The following is a 19,776-nucleotide window of genomic DNA, read 5'->3' as shown; positions in this document are numbered from 1 at the left end:
AGGAGGGTAGATGAGAAGAATGAGGGGTGGGGGACGAGGGAGGGTGGTGGAAAGGTGTGTTGGGGGGAAAAGAAGGATTAGTTTTAATTAACAATTGTTTGAACTTTCTAAAAGGTCCTGTCTTCGGCATTATGCCTTGACTGTACTTTTTCTCGGCAATCTGACGTTACCAGATTGTTCTCAGAGGAGAACCACACAGACACTTGTTGTGGTTCTTTAAAAATAAAACTTAAGCAATATGTGAGGTGTCATCTGGGGTCACATTCCACCTAATAACATATTAGGTAGTCATATCAGAGATTGGAAAATTATGCAGAGTTAATATTCATTAACTGAATTAATTGCAGCTTCAATTCCATAATTGTACGAATTGACCACAGTCCTGCATGTGGCACATGTGACCAATAAAGTAAAAAAAAAATATACTGAACCATAAAGAAACTTCTCTCTCAAATCTAAGCATTTTATGGCAGTAATCTCAATGAGCAATAAATGTCCTGTAAAAAGGAAAAAAGCTGGATCCAATTTGCTGGTTAACGGCATTAAATGTTTATATAATACCAGCTATAAAACAATATATCAGCGCTGATTTGGTACGGAGCAATCTTTTTCTCAATGCAATGACACTACTTTCTACCTCTATAGCCTGTTTTTCAGGTGCTAAATGTTCATGTGGGGAAACGATGAGTTGTTTGTCTGAAGAAAGATGATATTAATTTAAAGAGGCTCAGAAAGGTTTTTCAATGATGACAAAGACAGATGGTAATAGCCCTAAGAAAATCAGCAAATTACCATAATTGCTGTTTTAAAGGACAACAGTGTTAAACGGCATGTATGAAAAAATAGTGGCAAAAAGAGAGTGAGGGAAAAACCTTATATTTTGTTATTTTGTAAACATGACCCGTTAACACTATCTTTCGTGTTTTTCATATAGATACAGGGCCCAGTTATGACAGCACATAGTGCACATGCTCCCGAGAGGTGACATTTTGGATGGGTGCACACCTTATTCTCCTTGTCTGAGTCTGCTCGGTATTTTCGTGACTTGCTGTGAACTTGAATGTGCAGTGAGAGGCGAAGCACAATAGAGAGTGTGTCAGTAGTAATCAAGTGAATGTGCAATTTCGGTGTCAAGCATGACAATGATTTACTTGCTTGTGCTGCACGCCGCCACTGACCAGGTCAATGGCGCATAGACGGAGGCCCACTGTGCTGTTTCCATGACTTTAGGATATGCTAGTTTAACTTTAAAATAATGCACACACCAATAATACAATGTACCTGCTATTTTGATTAAAGTGGATTAGAGCAGCTGATTTGTTGGCCATGATTGATGCCGGACCATAAAACACAGGCTGATCATTTTAATCAGCCTATTTCTATCAGTGCTGCAGGTGCACAACACATATCAAACCATGCAGAGTACACTGTGATGTTGAATGGACTTTATGCACCACGCACTAGAGGTCAACCTAAGGGCTCAATAGAGTTTGAGCATATTAAATGAGAGGTGATCTGAGACTAAAACAAAACATGGGAGAGTATAAACAAGTAAAGTATGAAATATCAACACCATCTGTTTTCTCCGCACATCCAGCTCCCCTTTATTGCTGTTGGGAGACGTGGACAATGACAAATTAATTTCAAAATGTTTTCCACCAGTTATGGGTTGTGTCAAAGAAAACAAACTGTACGCCTATGAGCGTTTACCCGAGAGAAAAAGAAAGATTACAAGAGAGAGAACTGGACTGAGGGGAGATGCAGAAAGATGGAGACAGTGAGAGAAAGTGTAGTCGAGAAGAGACGGGAAGATTGAAAGTCAACAAGCGGAATTAACTGGCTGTTGAAAAGGCAAAAAAAAAAGAAGGCAGCAGACACAAACTGAGAAGGCAAAAAACAAAAGAAAATGGCAAAGGCGCTAAAGCAGAACCTTCAAAGGAATCATCCATAAATTAGCAAACTCAAAGAGACACAGACATGTGTTTATCATAAAGGACAGCGCTCTGCATATGTATGTGTGCAAATGTGTACAATATCATGTATGTCCCTTTGCATGTAATCCCATTACCCATGTTACCTTGATAATGTGCGCTGAAACCACGGTAGCGGTGGTTGGCGTCAGTCACGAAATGCAGTCGGAGCCAGTTCTTGTTGCTGACGATGGGAGAAGGAACATTACTGCCTGACAACCTGCGGAAGTAAGAAAGAACGTTGTAAGAAATTGAAACAAACGCACAGGAACACAACCTTAGCCTTTCCCTTTTTCTTCCGGGAAATTCAAATATACTGTAGGTCCTTGAGCACGGACATCATACTATTTTCCGTGGTCATTTGACTAGTTTGAAAGTAAATGGCCATCGCTGTTCATTTCTATCTGAAGCACCTTTAAATCACTTGAAGCCCTGGGGCTAAGGATGTTTTGGTGGCCATGGCTTTCCTTCACAATATGCCTTTGTAATTTGAATTCAATGGACAGCATCACATATGAAATGGAGTCGCCTCATGAGTGGCCTCCTTATCAGTAAACAGAATAAGAAACTCATCACTGTAAGACGATAATATCACAGGCGTGAACACAAAATGTCTGTCAGTCTTTTCAATAAAAACCCCGCAGAAAATCACAGTGAACTTTTAGTTTTTTCTACATAAAACCATGCAATTACGATTTTGATCCCTTAATATAGATAATGCCCAAAAAGCTTAAAATCAAAACATGCAATAGTTAATTACTCTTTTTTCCACATATAATAGCTTCCATCAAAACATTTAAGTTTGCTGCCAATGTTTTCCATGTCAGATGATATTCTGTTGCATAACTAAATGAGCAGATTCAGAAAACCTTTTGATATCAGGAGACCTTGAGTTCCCAACTGCAGACCTCCAGATCCCCAACCTGCCCATTTCTCTCTGCTCCAGCACACCTGAACCAGCTCTGATCCCACAGTTAGGGCTGCTGAGTTGCATCGGGCGCGTTCCAACATAATGCCATGACTATCTGGACTACTTGTGAGGCCCCTGGTACTCGAGGCCCTGGATTTCGTGCTAGTGAGTACAATCCATGTTTCACCTTTTACTACCATGGTGCAAAAGGGCCCCCATCCGTGACAGCGCTACACGCTCACAAGACACAGGAGCTTGTTGTGTTCAACGTCACACCGCCACGAATTATTACGTGATGAACGGAAGTTCGCCCCGCTACAGTGATCACATTTATCTGCAATGGCAATAGTAAACATCAAAATGTCCGCTGCTCTGACCGTCCTGCTATGTTTATTTAAATGGGAATGTCCATTCAACTCTCCTTCTATGGTTGTGGTCTTAAACTTCCATTGGCTCTTTTAAAGATAGTACAGACCATGAACACACACAAATATATCTGGGAGTAATTACTTAAAGGGAATGTAAAAAGCCATTTTGTGAAAGAACAAAGACAAAGTCTGTAAAACAAGGCAGTCAAGCAATAAAAAATGTCACTAACAGACACTAAAAACAGCCCACGGTTTAGTTTACTTCAGTTAAATTTCTCTCACTTTCTCCGTCTTGTCTGGGTATCATGTGTGTCTTTGTGTGTGTAGCTGTTGTCGTGTGGAACAAAGCCTCTCGTGTCTAAAATAACACCGAGTTAATTACAAACAGTGGAAGGACCTCGCTGTCCAACACAGCGGTCTGTTTCTGCAGCTCCAATCGGAAAAAAAGGAATTTTGCTGCATGCTAAAGGGTGCCTTAATTGCTCTTAAAAAAGTAGGAAATAGTTCCTTTATTATTAATTGTTTTTGCCAAGATCGTAAGATATTGCCAGCTGCTAAGGGTGAGGGATTTCACCCAGCAACTTTGAGTACACACAAAATTACCATGAGCGTTTGGGATAATTTGAAAGGAATTGGTGTTGTCTTGAACAATTATCATTTCTAAAAATGTTGACCGGTACTCATAACCTTTATTGTACCAAGCAAATTAACAAGTTTCCAACAACTGTCAAACTGCAGTATAACTCTCAACAATATTAGCTTTTTCGCACTGAAGCAAGCGTATGAGCTGGGCTTTGATGATGCACGGCACTAGTAGATAGAACCCAATTTGCAATTCTTTCATCAAGGAGGGAGAATGAGATCGCTTAATTGGCTGAGAAGATGAACAAAGCTCTTGTGGTTGGCAAAGTGAGAGTTTTAGGTCATTGTTGGCAGCCTTAGAGGAGGGGACTGCTTTCCAGTAGACACTTAGAGAATAAAACACCCTTGCTCCTGTATAACTTCAAAAAGTTAAAGCTGCAATACAATGTCTGCTGGCAATAATCGTCTTCTATACGTCAGTCCTTTGACGTATGGTGCTTTCATCTTGTAATGTCAGCTACAGGCCAATTTTTTTAAAGCAATATCACCTTGGCTGTTACATTTGAGACACAGGTACGAGTATGAAATGGACTGTCCTCTCGTGTTCACTTGTCTCCTTCTATAAACCCCCGCTGTTAACCTTCGCAGACCATTAATATCCACACTCACACACACACACACACACACACACACACACACACACACACACACACACACACACACACACACGCACATACACACACGCACATACATCGACAGGCACAGAAAAAGCATGCTTGCGCACACACACATAGATGGTTTATGTTTTAAGTACTGTCCAACACCTGCACCCTCCAAAAACAGCCTTATGAAATGGAGCACAAGAATGCTGAGCAGATGTTTCGGAAGGTGTGTCTTTGTGTGTGTTTGTGTGTGTGTGTGTGTGAGAGAGAGAGACAGAAGGAGGGTCACCTTGTGCCCTAGATCAGGAGGGTTTTCTGATGTCTGCTATTAGTCACACACGCACATACATACATACATACATTCATACATACATACATACATACATACATACATACATACATACATGCACACACACACACACACACACACACACACACACACACACACACACACACACACACACACACACACACACACACACACACACACACACGTAAAGTACTTCCACAAGCACAGATAGACAAAAAACTACCTGATTTACATGCAACAGGGGGCCAACACAACACAACAATTACACAACTGTGAAATAAAGTCGGCACCTATGTTATTATATTGTTGTTCATGCTCTCTGGACAAAAGTGGCATGTCACATGTGGCATGTCATAACATTGTATATGCTTAATTTCCAGGAGTTGAAAATGATGTTACAATGATGCAGCCATTACAATAACCCAACTCCTGCGAAAAGTCAAATTGAGTTGGCTCGCTGCATGAATAGAAGGAATGCAACAATTTCCATAAAGAGAGAGAGAGAGAGAGAGAGACAGAGAGACAGAGAGAGAGAGAGAGAGAGAGAGAGAGAGAGAGAGAGAGAGAGAGAGAGAGAGAGAGAGAGAGAGAAAGAAAGAGAGAGAGAGAGAGAGAGAGAGAGAGAGAGAGAGAGAGAGACTTTTCATATATGTTCCTACTATGGTTTGATTCTGCAGGTATTGGTCTGTTTTGGGCTTTTAACACAGACAATAGTCGAGAACTGAAAATGAGGAACACTTAAAACCAATATTGTTGCGGTTCATAGATGATGGCTTAACCCCTAAGATGGACAATGTTCAGATAATAGAACAGATTGAATATAATTTCTAACATCTGATAGAAAGGCATCTAAGCTGTCTATACATATATGTGTCTATTTATCAGAAGATATAAGGACAATAATGCATTTTTATACCGTGTACAACAAATAGAAATGAAGGCAGAAAAACATCAAACAAAATAAATGTATCCACAACATTTGTGTATTACTGCTTGCATGAAAACATGATGTGAATATATGGAAGATATTTATTTGATATTAACACTGCATTAAAAGGGTAAACCATCATAGTATGGCCACAAGGGATCAGATTCACATTTCAAATATGTTGTGTAGCACATGAGAAGAAATACATCTAATTTAAATACATTTTAAAGGTAGCACGTTATGTTTTGTTGTTGTGATAAAACATCTAACGCTTGATCATTGACTGTAAATGATTATGAGGAATTCTAGCTTCGAATGTGACCAAATACTTAAAGCAGAGACAAGTTCTGTCAAACAAAGTCCTTCAGAGAACGTCTCCTTTTGTCTCTCTTTCTTTACATCTTTGATATTTTCTATGAGTATTTAACAACACTAGAATCCTGTCCTTTACTAGAGCATGATGCGGGGTGAAAAGCATAAGAACACTGCGGGACCATTTCATCTCTTGATATAATTATTTCGCTGGAGGTGTCTGCAGCCTAACCTTTCTGTGACCCTCGTCTCCCTCCAACCGTCCTCTTTCCTCCTTCTCTGTGTATCTTCATGTGTGTACTCTCTCTCTCTCGCACACATTATTCATGTTTACAGTTCTCAATTCACTTCCTGCTATGACATCATTACCCAAAGAGCATCATTAAGGGCAGAGTGTGTGCATATTCAATCTGTTCCAATATTAAAACAGGAATTAAATCATAAATCTATACCGAGAGCCAGTGTGTGACGCTAAACGATTAAACTGCATGCTCAGGAAGCACTTGAACAACTCCAAGCTGCACGAAGGAGGTAAAAATCTCTCTTGCAGAAGGAGCTGGGAGGTCAGAGAAACATGCTGGCGACTAAAAAGGTCACCCATCTGGATCCCCAAAGCAGCTGGAAGCACCTCATGCATAGGCGCCTGGCATGGCACATGAAGGATGATGATGCTGAGAAAGGCAACTACTTTTATGGATAATTAAAGCTTAAAATGATGCTTTCAGCAGGAAACCTGATACCTCCAAGAAACATCATCGTCTGAGGTGCTGAGAAGCTAGTTGATTTTCCCTGTGTGGACAATTTGTGATGCAATATTAAATCATTCATCCAAGCTGATGGCCTCAGTCTGTGACTGGTAAGTGTTCTCCCAAGATATCTACTATAAAGGCACTTTAGCGCTGCCCCGAGGTATTATAGATCATCTTCTGATGGGCTCCAATATTATTTTTAATACCTTGGTCTGAGAGGGTGTCCGACCATGTGATTTGACAGCGACATAGCCGTAAAAGACATAGGGTGAAGCCAAGCTGAGTGCTGAGGGAGACCGATGCTTTAAAACTTGTGAAAGTGAAAGTTTCCTTAAGATTTCATGAACCACCTACGAAGCCTGTGGAATAGTTTGTTTGAACTAATTAACAGACATAACCCTCAAGAAGCATACGTATTACAGAAGTTAAAACAAGGGCTCTTAATTAATTATCACATAGGTGTCCTTAACTTGATTATAATGATAATAGCGGCATTTCAGAGAGCATTTAGCAACAACGAAAAAGACTTGTTAAAGGACACAATCTGAGAAAAAAACAACCAACTGTGAAATGGTCTCCAGCTCCTCTGTTAAAAACAAATGCCTCTGTTATGAAATGAAGTGAAGAGGTGTTCTTCTCTGGGGAACCAAATGAAATAACTTGCTCTGGTGATATTTCCTTTTCGCACAACACCGTTGTCTGAAACACGGTAGATCCAGGTGGTGCCGTATGGGAGAATCTTTTTAAAAATATTTTATGCTCAAACCCGAATAGGAGTCTGTCAGCAATCAACCACCAACAATCATTGTTCCCGGGGAAGATGCAGTGTTCAATGTTCTACAACAGCACAACTACATGACATTGAAAAATAGATACTGCGATGGAGAGCGAGCGTGACACCGTGCATGTGTGTGTCTGCAGGAGAAAGAGAATATCAAGAAGAGAGCTGCCAGAAGAAGCAAGAGGACATCATTGATTAAATACACTAGACCAAAAGAGCATCTCTCTCCATCTCTGTCTACCATCCTGCCATCTATCCTCTGTGCCTCTCTTCCTCCATGGAAATCCAAACCAGCTATTCTATCGGCAGGATGGGAATGAGAGCGAGGGAGGAAATAAAGAAGCATGGGGTGGCAAAGATCGATAGACGTATGGTGAGACATGGAGGGAGAGAGCAAGGGAAGCCACAAGGGGGGAGACAGGCTGACGGAGGTTCATAGGATCGTTTGTTCGCTTGTTAATTATTAATTTTAGCATCTAAGAAGACTATTATCACAAAACACAAAGGCAGTGTTACTAGAGAGCATATTCTAGAGTGGGTATTTTCTTAATATAACATAAAAAGCATTCAATTAAACAAAAAAAAAAGGTAATTTTCTGCCGTGTTGAACACATGACAGGAGACATTTCATAATGGAACGGTGACTTTTCTCCGAGCTTCTTTTTGGAAATTGTAGCCGTTTACCCATTACTGCGATTGTACATTTTTCAGGAAAACCAAACTAATAATCGGCAGCATGATGGGTTTCCAAAAATGGGATTAGTTCATATAGCATTAGATCAAGTTTCTCAGCTCAATCGCAATTGTTCACTCATGTTGTGATGATGCACGAAGCGCAATCCGCGGAATATAATAGAACCTCTCACACATTTAACGACTTTAAATTGCTTGGAAATCACAGTTGTTCTCTCAACCCCAGAATGAATGGAAATTGTAAACAATCTGTTTACTCTATTAGACAACAAAGCATACCAGTCGAGACAAGAGACGCAATGTTTTCCGTTGTGTGGCTTCCAGAAACTTGGGCTCTTATGAGCATCGTGCTGTCGCTGTGAGTCCAAACTGCTGCATACAAACATATTCTACGCCTTTCATCACCGGATGTACTTCATCTAGCCTTTGGTGCAAAATGCAATCAGTCATCGAGGTCTAACGCTTCTGTGCAGTACGGCTCTTCCGTGAGCCGCTGCATTGTTCTCCGCTGGCGTTCTACCGACAGTCTTTAATCTCATAAGTGGCATCTTGCGCAGACAAGACAAATGAACATGTGACACTGGCTACTTGATTTCTGACCAGAAAGCGTCTCCACCGGCTGTGTAATGAACGGCTGTCCACAAACATGCAGCATTCTTACATCAGTGTTCACAGGGGTTACAGAGCTACACTGGCCAACGGTAACTTTTGTGTGTGCATGTGTGTGGTTATTCATAAGACAGTAGGGGTATGCTACTTAATCAGGCAATCTGTCTTAATAGCCTCTTCTAATTAAGACAGGTTGGAACTGCCACACACACACACACACAAATGCAAATGCAGGGAGAGAAAAATGCTTATTCACACACCTGCATGCACGCACGCACACACACACACATAAACACACATACACACACACACACACCAACACTCTGCAGGAGTGTTGATCTGAATGCTCCTACTGCTGAATGTAGTCTTGGAGGAGCCATCATCAATCAATATACAGAGACAGAGAAGTCCTCTCGTCGTGCGTGCGTTTGATACATTGTGTGTATGTATCTGTGTGTGTGTGTCGTGTGCATGTGTGTGTGTCTGTGCTTGCGTGAGCAGGCCTGCTGTGTCACTCTCCATCAATCTCAAGTGGGCAGAGAGTAATCAGTGTTCACAACAGGACCCTGCTCTGTCTCTCCCTCCCCTCCCTTTATCTCATTTAAATTTCCCTCCTCCTCCTTGCTCGCCTTCTCATCGAGCAGCGAGGTGTTTTTTCAACTGGCTTGTTCACACCAACGGCAGAGGGCTGAAATAAAACATAAGTAGGGTTGGCTGTGGATCATATTGGGGGGGGGGAGAAAATCACTTTGATAGAGATAATTTATGAACTGAGCAAGGTATTAACCTTTGAAACAATTAAAATGATAAAACCACGTGTTACATGGGCTACGTTGAAGGTACATGGGCCCTGACCTCAACCCCATCAAACAGTTTTGGGTTAAACTGGACCACCGTTGGCGAGCCAGGCCTCATCACCTCAAATCAGTGTCTAGACTCACTAAACTCCTGTAGCTCAACTCCCAAAGGCGGCATATTAGTGCTCCTGGTTTTGGACTAAGAATATTAATGTTCACATGCGGGTGTAACATTCGGATGTCTGTTCATTTTTGGCCATGGACTGTATCTCCCAAGTACATCTGAATAAACTAACAGATTGACTGTGATGCTGTAAAAAAAACAAACAACCAGTGAGCTGAGTGATGTAAATTAGGCTCTATAAGACATTAACAGAATAATATAATGTACTTTACAAGCAGAAACAGCTGAGTTGTGTATATTATAGAGGTATGTTCCCAGTGTAGAACATTTTACACCATCTGTTGGGTAATTTATGCTTGTGATGGCAGAGCAAGCAGGTTACAAATAGAGCTACTTCTCCTACTCCTCGATGTAGCCAAATATTGTCAATATCTATTACATATCATATTTGGCTTTGTCTTGGTAAACCACAGACTGACAAAGCGGACTCAAAATCATATTTGGAAGTGATAACATGTTGAATTCTGCCGACTCGTCTATTTGCCTGCATCCAAATTGGCACATGACAAAAAATCACTCACAGATTTAGTTGGCTCTCCTTGCATTTTTAAATACACATATAAAAATGCAAGGTGAGCCAACAAAATCTGTGAGTGATTTTTTGTCATGTGCCAATTTGGATGCAAAAAAAAGAAACCAAATAAAGACGTAAATTAGTGCAAATACACACAAACACAGACACAGACACTGACCCACAATAAAATGTGATTTTGTGACATTATTGAAACAAAAATATATGTATTTGTTGCATGCCCTTTACTCACATTGTATGAAAATGCACCTTTTTTCTTTTAAAATGGAGGTGCACTTTGACAAAAAAAGGAACAACTGAGTATTAAAGCCAGAGAATAATAGTTACAAACTATGTTTTGTCTCTATTATTTCTCCTTTCTCTTCTCGTCTAACTCTTGTCTCCCTTCTCTCTCCCCTTCGTCAGACTCCAGGGTTTACTCTCCATCACTCTGTCTGTTCACGACTTCCTTCTAGCTCAGTCTCTTTCCAGAAAAAGCCATGGCAACGCAGGGCGGCTCCCTGCCTCTTCTCAAACCCTTTGTGTGTGTGTGTGTGTGTGTGTGTGTGTGTGTGTGTGTAGCCTGCGGGACGGCACTGCAATCAGAGCAGAGACAGAAAATTGGAGAGAAAGTGGTAGAGACGGGGGACGGAGACAAGGAGAGAGGAGCTGGTGTTATTATTATTATTACATTACATTGTATTATAATTTTAGCACCCCGGCCACCAGCGGCTGACTGTTCAATACACTTCCAAGCACATATACACAGATAAGTACATTCACAGAAACACACTCAACCAAATAAAGACGTAAATTAGTGCAAATACACACAAACACAGACACAGACACTGACCCACAGACTTTTAGGACAGGGAATGACAATGACGACATATTTATGATTGCAGAGTTAATTTGCGGAGGCCTGGCCCAACTACATATCATGCTCCAGTGGTGCTCAAACTCTGGCCTGGTCCCTCGGGTTAGGCTTAGCACCACCTGGAAAGGTTATTTGCTGTGGGAATAGTACATATCAAATTGCACTGCCCGGCAACAGTGACCTGCATAGAAACACTGCTCCTGCAGTGATGACATGTGCTCACTGTAATCAATGTCTGACAATATTGTCTATATGAAACACAACATTCATAGCTATTGGAGCTGACAGAATTTCTGTATCCTTTCGATAAAAAGTTAGCTGTGATTCTAATATAAATGAATAAAAATGCTTTCCTGTTGAGGCACTGGCAGACAGACAAAGAAAAACAGCAAACTCTGCAGAGTCCATTCAGTGCAAATATCAATCTTAGGGACCCTCACCAAAACATTAAAATTGAGGAAGTAGACATCAAAAGAACATCATCATTGTCATTTTTTTACCCCGGGAGATGTGTTTTGGAATATCTGTAAGCCGAGGGCAAGCGTTTGAATGAAAGTTAAAAAAAAAACACAAAGATCAAATACATATACGATAATTGGGACTTAGCTTTGTCATGCTGCTCAGTATTTCTTTTTAAAGTGCAAAAGTTGAAGATGCCTCAAAGCCCGAGATAGGAAGTGACCTATTTTGTTTTTTTTTTCAAGTGAATGTGTAAAATATGACTCTGTTTGCATAAACACAATAATCTTATTATCACACACTAATCTAATTATAAACCTTGCTTTGATTCTAAGAGTAATTTGATTAAGCTGTTTACATGCAGAGCAGAGGAGGATGTATCTTTTCCCCTATAGGCAACTGGTGAATTCAGAAAGTGCCCTCATGAATTGCAAATGCCTGCCTCTGTGGCTGCCTTCTCATCAGCTCCTTTGCAACAACCCGGCCATTTGTCCAGATTTTGAGACGTGAATGCAAGCTGTGAGGCAAACAGCAGCTCTAATAATGGACACTCTCATATACTGGGCAAGCTGCTCAGGTCGGGAGAACTCAGATGGACGGGCTTCGTCGGGGTATGGTGTTTACATCTCTGAAACAATCTTCACATAAAGCTGTTAATTTCACAGTTCTCCGCACATTTTAATCCAACAGTGAACACTCTCCATATGACATAAGTTACAGAAATGGTAGATTAAGTTGTTTACGTAGCTTTCATCTAACTGCTGTGTTGTTCTCATGCTCTCATTTAGCTTCATGCGCTGTCACGTAAAACTAAATGTGTCTCAGTCGGTGCTTCTCTACCTTTCTCAGTACCTCTCAGCTTCTACACCCTCTTACCTCACCCATGAGTCCCCCTAAAGGCCTTCTCTTCCTGTATCTTCCCTATTCCTACTTCTTTCCACCTCTCTTATCCTGTCAACTCTCATCTCGACCCTCCTTGTCCCTAATTCAGCACCTCTGCTTTCGTCTCCTCCCTACCTTACCTACTTACCTCTCATCTCCACTTCTTCTCTCCTGGCTCCTCTTGTCACCCCAATTGCCCTTTCGGCTCCTCGGTTCTACTCTGTCCTCTCTTGTCTCTTTGGCTCTCTTGTCATCTTCTGCGTGACCTGACACTGCCTCCCTAAAACACAATGACACCTCTCTTGCTGTCCTGTCATCCTGCCTCCACTTCTCTCATCTATGTTGGCTCTCTCAAAAAAAAAGGAGGTGGATTCCCAAAACAGTTTAGTAATTTGTTCCAAAGGTGTGGGTTAATATTGGGGTAAATTTGCTTAGACGCGCCGAGACAATAGACTTGTAGACCTAAATTATACTTTGGGCCAGCAGAAATTGGATTTAAAAATTGATGCCACAAGAGAAATAGTGTGAAGGTCACTAGCATAACCTATAAGCCCTAATGTTGCACAGAGATCCACAGGAAAATAGTCTGCATCATGAACTTGTTTACAAGCTCTCTGTGAGAGGCCGATGTCTGTGTCTGGTAATGGGTTCTCTGAGATTCTCTTCTTTCAGTCCTGACTGACTCTGAAATAAGTGCTTGATGTGGTTGTTCAGTTTTGAGAAAAAGAACGAAACAAAATATATATTTTTTTCTTTTCTTACTTTACCGTGGCGAAGACAGCCACTAACTCTACTACACACACGCACACACACACACACACACACACACACACACACACACACACAAAAAAGAGAGAAAAAAATAATTATGAGTAATTAACCATCAGCTCAGTTAATATGTTATACTACTATACTACTGCACATATAAGCAGGAGTAAACTGGTGTCCATAAATGATCGTGTTGTCAGCTGTCAGCTGTGTGGTACCTACGGCTTACATAGCTACAGTAAATACTGGCCCTTTGGGTATAATGCTGAAGTTCCTTCAGTAATTGTTTTAGCCTTGATAACTTAAACAGACTGTGATCATGACGTATACATGACGTATACATACTGTCCACCACTGCCTCAATTTGGTGCTTTAACTAGATTCAAAAATATATTGTGTGAGTTGCTTGGCTTAATTTTTCTATCATCCAAAACGCTTGTGCAAAATCTTCAGGTTGACACATGTGTTGAATACACGTCCTTCCTCGTACAACATTTGCAAAGCCACCTTTTGTGATAAAAGTTGAAAACTGCATCGCTCACATCCAGCGAGTCGAAGAGCATTTTGCTGGCACATGGCTACTTTCCTCAGGTGCATTGGCTGCACCTGTTAGTCAGGGGAGTAGCATGAAACCCTTGGCAGGACTGTGTATCACATCCCCTGCTCGTGCCGGTACATAAGCATCCTTATGCGCTCGCATGTGACGCACACAGAACAGGGACCCACTCGTCAAAATGTGGTGCCGTGGAACTACTAGAGGTCAAGAACTCCACAGAGAACCGTTACATTCTGCACAAAGAGGCTCCGACTGCCGAGGTGTTGCTCCAAACAGGGTCACAGTCATTACTGACGGCAACGCTTGATCTATTTAAATCGCTGGACACAATAGGGATGTGGACATTGATTCAGAGCGCTGGAACCGAGCGAGCCTCCCTGCCTGTCTGTGTGTATTCATAACCTTGTGTTGCCCTGGATCTTCAGACACATATTTGAAATGATCTGATATGTGTTTGTTTGCTGTGTGTGTGTGTGTGTGTGTGTGTGTGTGTGTGTGTGTGTGAGAGAGAGTCTGTGCGTGTGTGTGTGTGTGTGTGTTTGCGTTCAAGGTCATTGCTCCATTTCCTATTCGGGATGGTGCTGCTATCCCAGCATCCTCTCTGCCAGCAGCATTGATTAGCACTCGGCAAGCATAACATCACACACTCGCAAACACACACAAACACACACACACACATATACATACAGACACCTATAGACGACACACACATACTTTTAAACTCCCTTTGTCTTTTACGCACAGCTTCTTTTTGAGTCTCTGTAACAATTCTTACGACTTTGAGTGCAGCTCGAAAATGCTTCACTGCGAACATTTCTCATGCCGAGCCATTCACAAACATGTAACGGGTTATGATATTTGTATAGACTCACAACGCACACAGACAGAACAGTACAAAGCTGAGCCAAGCTGAATGCCAGACCAATCTCAACACTGCACAGAATGAGTAGATTTTGATTGATGATGTGAGAGAAATTGGGTTTGTATCTCTGGGACTAACCTGGACTCGTACCAGTTGTACAGTACTTAGTTGTTTCGCTCTATAAAATCGAACGACGTCAGCAGGATGGCCATTGCTGTTATAATGCCGCCTGTACACCAGGTAGACTGAGAGAAACTTTTGCTATTAGAGTAAAACCATAATAATCTGTGCTGTACAAAATGACAAAACAAATAGATAAACAATATGGGATTATTAATAAACATGACAATGTGTGTGAACATGTGTTAACAAACTTTGAGGATAAAGTTATAACTTCTACCATCCATACAGGTGTAATAAAAATATGCTTTTGATCAATGAGCGGGGGAAAACAAGTCTGAACACACGCGTGGCCTCTGGGACATGTATGGCCTTTGTTGTAACTAACTTACAAACACTCATGTTGCTTTATGTAACCCCGCCTTCCTTTTTAGTTTTGACTTTAATCCGTGGTCATGCCTGCATGTGTTCTTGTGTTGTTAACAAAAATATTCTTCTAAAAGGTTTTTTTCTTCTCATGATGTGTTCTTAAATGTCATTCCATTCCGTTATCCAAACTGCTTCTCCTCTTCAGGGTCGCGGGGTGACAACGGGTGAAGGCCGGGTTCACCCGTTCACCCGGCTCACATAGAGACACGCTCACATTCACACCCCCGGGCAATTTAGAGTCCAATTAATCTGAGCTGCATGTCTGTGGGAGGAAGCCGGAGAACCCGGAGAGAACCTATACTGATACGGGGAGAACGTGCAAACCCTACACAGAAGCGGATCTGGGAACGAACCCTGGCCCCTCTCGCTGTTTGGTGACAGTGATAGCCACTGCAGCACCGTGCAGCCCTCTTATACATTATGTATTCAAATAATAATAATAATCTAGTGTTTGAATCATGAAAGCAAACGTCCTTTGATTTCAGGTTGTCTGGGTATTTATTGTGCCCAAAATTAATGAAGATCTCATTTCCACGCTGTCACATAGACTATATTGTCGTTTGGAAATGATGTTCTGAGTCTCGGGACTTCTCCGGGATACTCTCATTAGTAATAAGTCATCCACCAATGCATCCATAAGTTGGCAGGTAATCTTATGAATATTTATCCGTCCTCTATTTCTTTCATTTCTTATTCTGATTTGAAACATATAACAATGACTATCACATTATTTAAACTATTTATTTGTTATGATATTATAAAAAGAAATACCATATGAATACACTACACGAGATGACATGAAGTCAAAGATAGCTGATGAAACACTAAACATACTGGAATGACACTTCTTAAAACTGTCAGTAATGAATATGTACATGAATATGGAAGTTGGTAACACGCAGTTGACTTAGCTGTGCTCATGTGCTCATACTGTATCTGAATAACAGGATGAATTTGGTACATATCATGCAATATATGTACGTGAGTATCTATTTCACACTGTGGCGTCTGGGCAGAAAAAGCTGTCTGCTGAAGTAACTCGCCTCCAGTGATATGACTCCAGGCACTTGGCAACATGGCATCCAGCTCAAGCCTGACAAAATTAATTTCCAGTGCCTCAAGAAAACAAATCCTTGACAAGCAGGAGATCGTTAAATGACAGCCTTTGAATAGCCCGGTCCACCATTACGGTGAATTTGGTGATGGGCTGTCAAGTAGCTGTACCTAAGAGCACTAAACAGCATGCTATATTCTGGACCCATGTTGAGAGAGACAGGGTGAGAAAGAGAGAGACAGACAGACAGACAGACAGACAGACAGACAGACAGACAGACAAGCAGATGCACAGAGAGAGAAATAGAGAGAGGAAGGGAAAGACAAAGAGAGATAGATTCTATTAAAGATGCTCTACTTGGTTTCAAGGGCAACGGATTCTGAAACGACAAAATATGAAACTTGTGTGCGCCTGTGTGAGTATTAGTGTGTGTGGTGTTATGCTAGGATTACAAGCACTTAGCTCACAGCGATATACTACTCTCATAGGCGCGAGCACACCTCTCAGCATACTGATTAGATGAAGGGGTCCATGTGGGAAAGAGAGTCTCCGTGAGTGTGCATCTTTGTCTGTAAAGAAGGAACTTGTGTGTGTGTGTGTGTGTGTGTGTGTGTGTGTCGGTTTGTATAAGAACATGGATGTAGATTACAATTCTGTGTGTGTGTGTGTGTGTGTGTGTGTGTGTGTGTGTGTGTGTGTGTGTGTGTGTGTGTGTGTGTGTGTGTGTGTGTGTGAGAGATTCCTATTGTCAGCCCTGGAGCAACTGATAAACACATAACAAATTCTTTCCCACACATATTAGCAAATCAGCCATTAGCTTTCTCTGCTAATTGTAATTGGAAATTAGCATTTTAGCTATTAGCTCCTTTCAGAAATTGTCAATGGAAATTAGTATATTAGCACTGAGTGTTGTGAGGCAATTGCTAAGGGATCAGGCAGCATGGCCTAGTTTTCAGAAAGACTATTCTACAACAAAAGCCAGTTGTTTAAACCCTGCTGCAGCAAGTGCAGCCATTCAAGGTAAACAAGACCAAGTGTTTTTTAAGGATGAGTAAAATAATTACGAGCCGTCATTCCGTCATTTTCAGCCAGTTGAAATTTGCATAAATACTTGATGTTACCCAGAAGGTTAATTGATACTCACATATATTCGTGTTTGAACTCATGACACCAAGCATCATTTGTGTTTAGCTTGTCTAGGTAGTTATTGTACCAATAAATAAAGATCACACTGCCATGTGTCTGTGTAGACTGTTTAAAATGATCACATGACTATTGGGACTTCTCAGGGATACTCTCATGAGCCAAGTCATTCTCCAATGCGTCCTTAAATTGGTAATCTCTCAATTGAACACAAATTAAAAAAAAAAAAAAAAAAGATTAAATAAAATGCAATGCAATTTATTTTTAAACAGTAGATGCACAGTAGTGAACATTTCAGTTATCAGCCACAGGAAATAGCTAGGGAACTTAAAAATGACATTGGTGTTGATTTTAGCCGACAGCCGACTGCTGATCACGTAATATTGTGAAGTTGGAATTTAAAGTATTTAGTATGCAACCTGCTCAACTGTTTTAATGTCATCTCAATGTGTCGCTGTCTTCCATAATCACCATCATTCTGATAAGATAGATAAAGGAACGTTGTTTAAAGAGAAGGGTGATCGAAACAGTATTGTTTACACAGGGACTTTCCGTCAATATCAAGCTTCAGGAGTTTCCATCGGGACAAAAAGGACAAATATCAACTCAGTCTAGTATAGAGAATAGATGCTACTCATTACAAAGCACACCATCGCACACCAAAGCCACACAGCTGCAGACTTAATCATGAATGCATGTACTTGCATGCAAACGGGCATAGATGCAAAAACACTTGTGAGAGGAATCATAAGTGGATGATCAAGTTTTTTGTCCCCGACCCCAATCAAAGTCATTAAATATTGAGTATTTGTCAGAACAAAGTCCCGATTTGTTACTTGTGTTATCCTAAGATAAAACAGCTGCAAGTTAATTTAAGTTATTAAACTCAATCCAATGTACAGCTTGATGGCATTGCATTAAGAAAAATCATCAAAGCTTTGTCTTGATGCCTTTTTTCATGTTTTTTCTTCACAACAAGTATAAAACAGAAAACCCTTATGTTATCCTTATGTTATGTTTTTGCCTTTTCTCATTCTCACTTTCGAAATGTCCTCCAGTGAACTGTAGTATTTATTATCGTAAAGTTATGTTGAAGTCAAACATAATTATTTCACCTGGCCACCAGACCAACATGCTACATGTTTAATTAATTAACAATAATATATAACATGGAAAAGCTGAAAAATCATCATATTTAAGGAATCATTGCTGTAAAAATGACAAATCGTACATGACAGACCAAAATAAAAGATTTCGCTGCAACCATTCTATACATGCTGTGAATAGACAAATACGCAAGCCAAAAACAGACTGCACCATCAGTAACCACTTCCACCCAGCCGGTAACCTTTATGCCTCTCGAGCCGACTGACATCTTGAAGAGAACTTGGTGCATATTAACTCAATACGCCACCAAGTCCCTGCTGATTTTCCAACACGCATTCATGTACAACGCTGACACATTCTGCAGCACAATGGTTCTGCAGCGACACCATTCCACCGTATTTCAGTGATGCTGTACTGTGTTGGGATATGAGGATTTTGTAGGTCACTGTAGGAAACTAACATCACTGTCCTTTCCCTGGAGCCATCCGCAGATGATGCATGCTTTCTGATATGGAAGTATCCAACTGAAAAAAAAACAGCATACTGCGGCCATGAGGGGATGCACCTGCATTGGAACAATGCTTAGGTCCATGCTAAATTGGTACTACTGAGTCTAGTGCAGCTAAGTTCATGTCAAGAAAATATTCTCCAGACAATTACAACACCAGCAGCAGCAGCCTGCACCATTTACAGGATGAAAGAATTCATGAGATCAGGCTGTTTGTTTCAAGTTCTGACCCTGTCATTGGGATACCTCAAAAAAACCTGTATATTTTAAACTGCGGAACATCCTTAAGGGTTCAGATGTTATGCTAATTATTGTTTCATCCTCATGTTTGACAGGAGTGGAACCATGGACTGACTTTTGCAATGTATCACAGTCACTGTAAGGGTTTAAGACTTGTTCGTTCTGCAATGTCCATTTTTATGACATCTCTGTTAAACAAGACACCCACAGATATTACTATGCAGAAATGTATGTATTTACTATTCTGTTCAGGGTTCATTTAGCATCTTCAGCTATTCGCAACATAAGGGCAAGTTGGTATAAGTTGTGCTTCAGGCTGTATGTCTGAATGTCGCTGCTCTCCCCTCTCGGTTCAAAACTACAACCCTATCATCAGTCTAACTGCTGGAAAAGATCCGTGACATG

At 40.9% G+C, this 19,776-nt stretch overlaps 1 protein-coding gene across 5 annotated transcripts in view; it reads right to left on the bottom strand.

The window, feature by feature from the left end:
• Window positions 1-19,776, bottom strand: part of csmd3b (CUB and Sushi multiple domains 3b) — a 297,260-nt gene that overhangs the window by 128,568 nt on the left and 148,916 nt on the right. For all 5 annotated transcript variants that reach the window (XM_068575849.1, XM_068575850.1, XM_068575851.1 and 2 more), the window contains exon 6: window positions 2,078-2,190. In XM_068575849.1, coding sequence (XP_068431950.1) covers window positions 2,078-2,190 — 113 coding nt within the window. The remainder of the gene's footprint in view (window positions 1-2,077; window positions 2,191-19,776) is intronic.

Source organism: Clinocottus analis, unplaced genomic scaffold (assembly GCF_023055335.1).
Source record: "Clinocottus analis isolate CAN_PGR_092001 unplaced genomic scaffold, fCliAna1.0.p SCAF_14, whole genome shotgun sequence".
Lineage (NCBI taxonomy): Eukaryota > Metazoa > Chordata > Actinopteri > Perciformes > Cottidae > Clinocottus > Clinocottus analis.
Note: the sequence above shows the minus strand (reverse complement) of the source record. Positions and strands in the feature narration are given on the sequence as shown.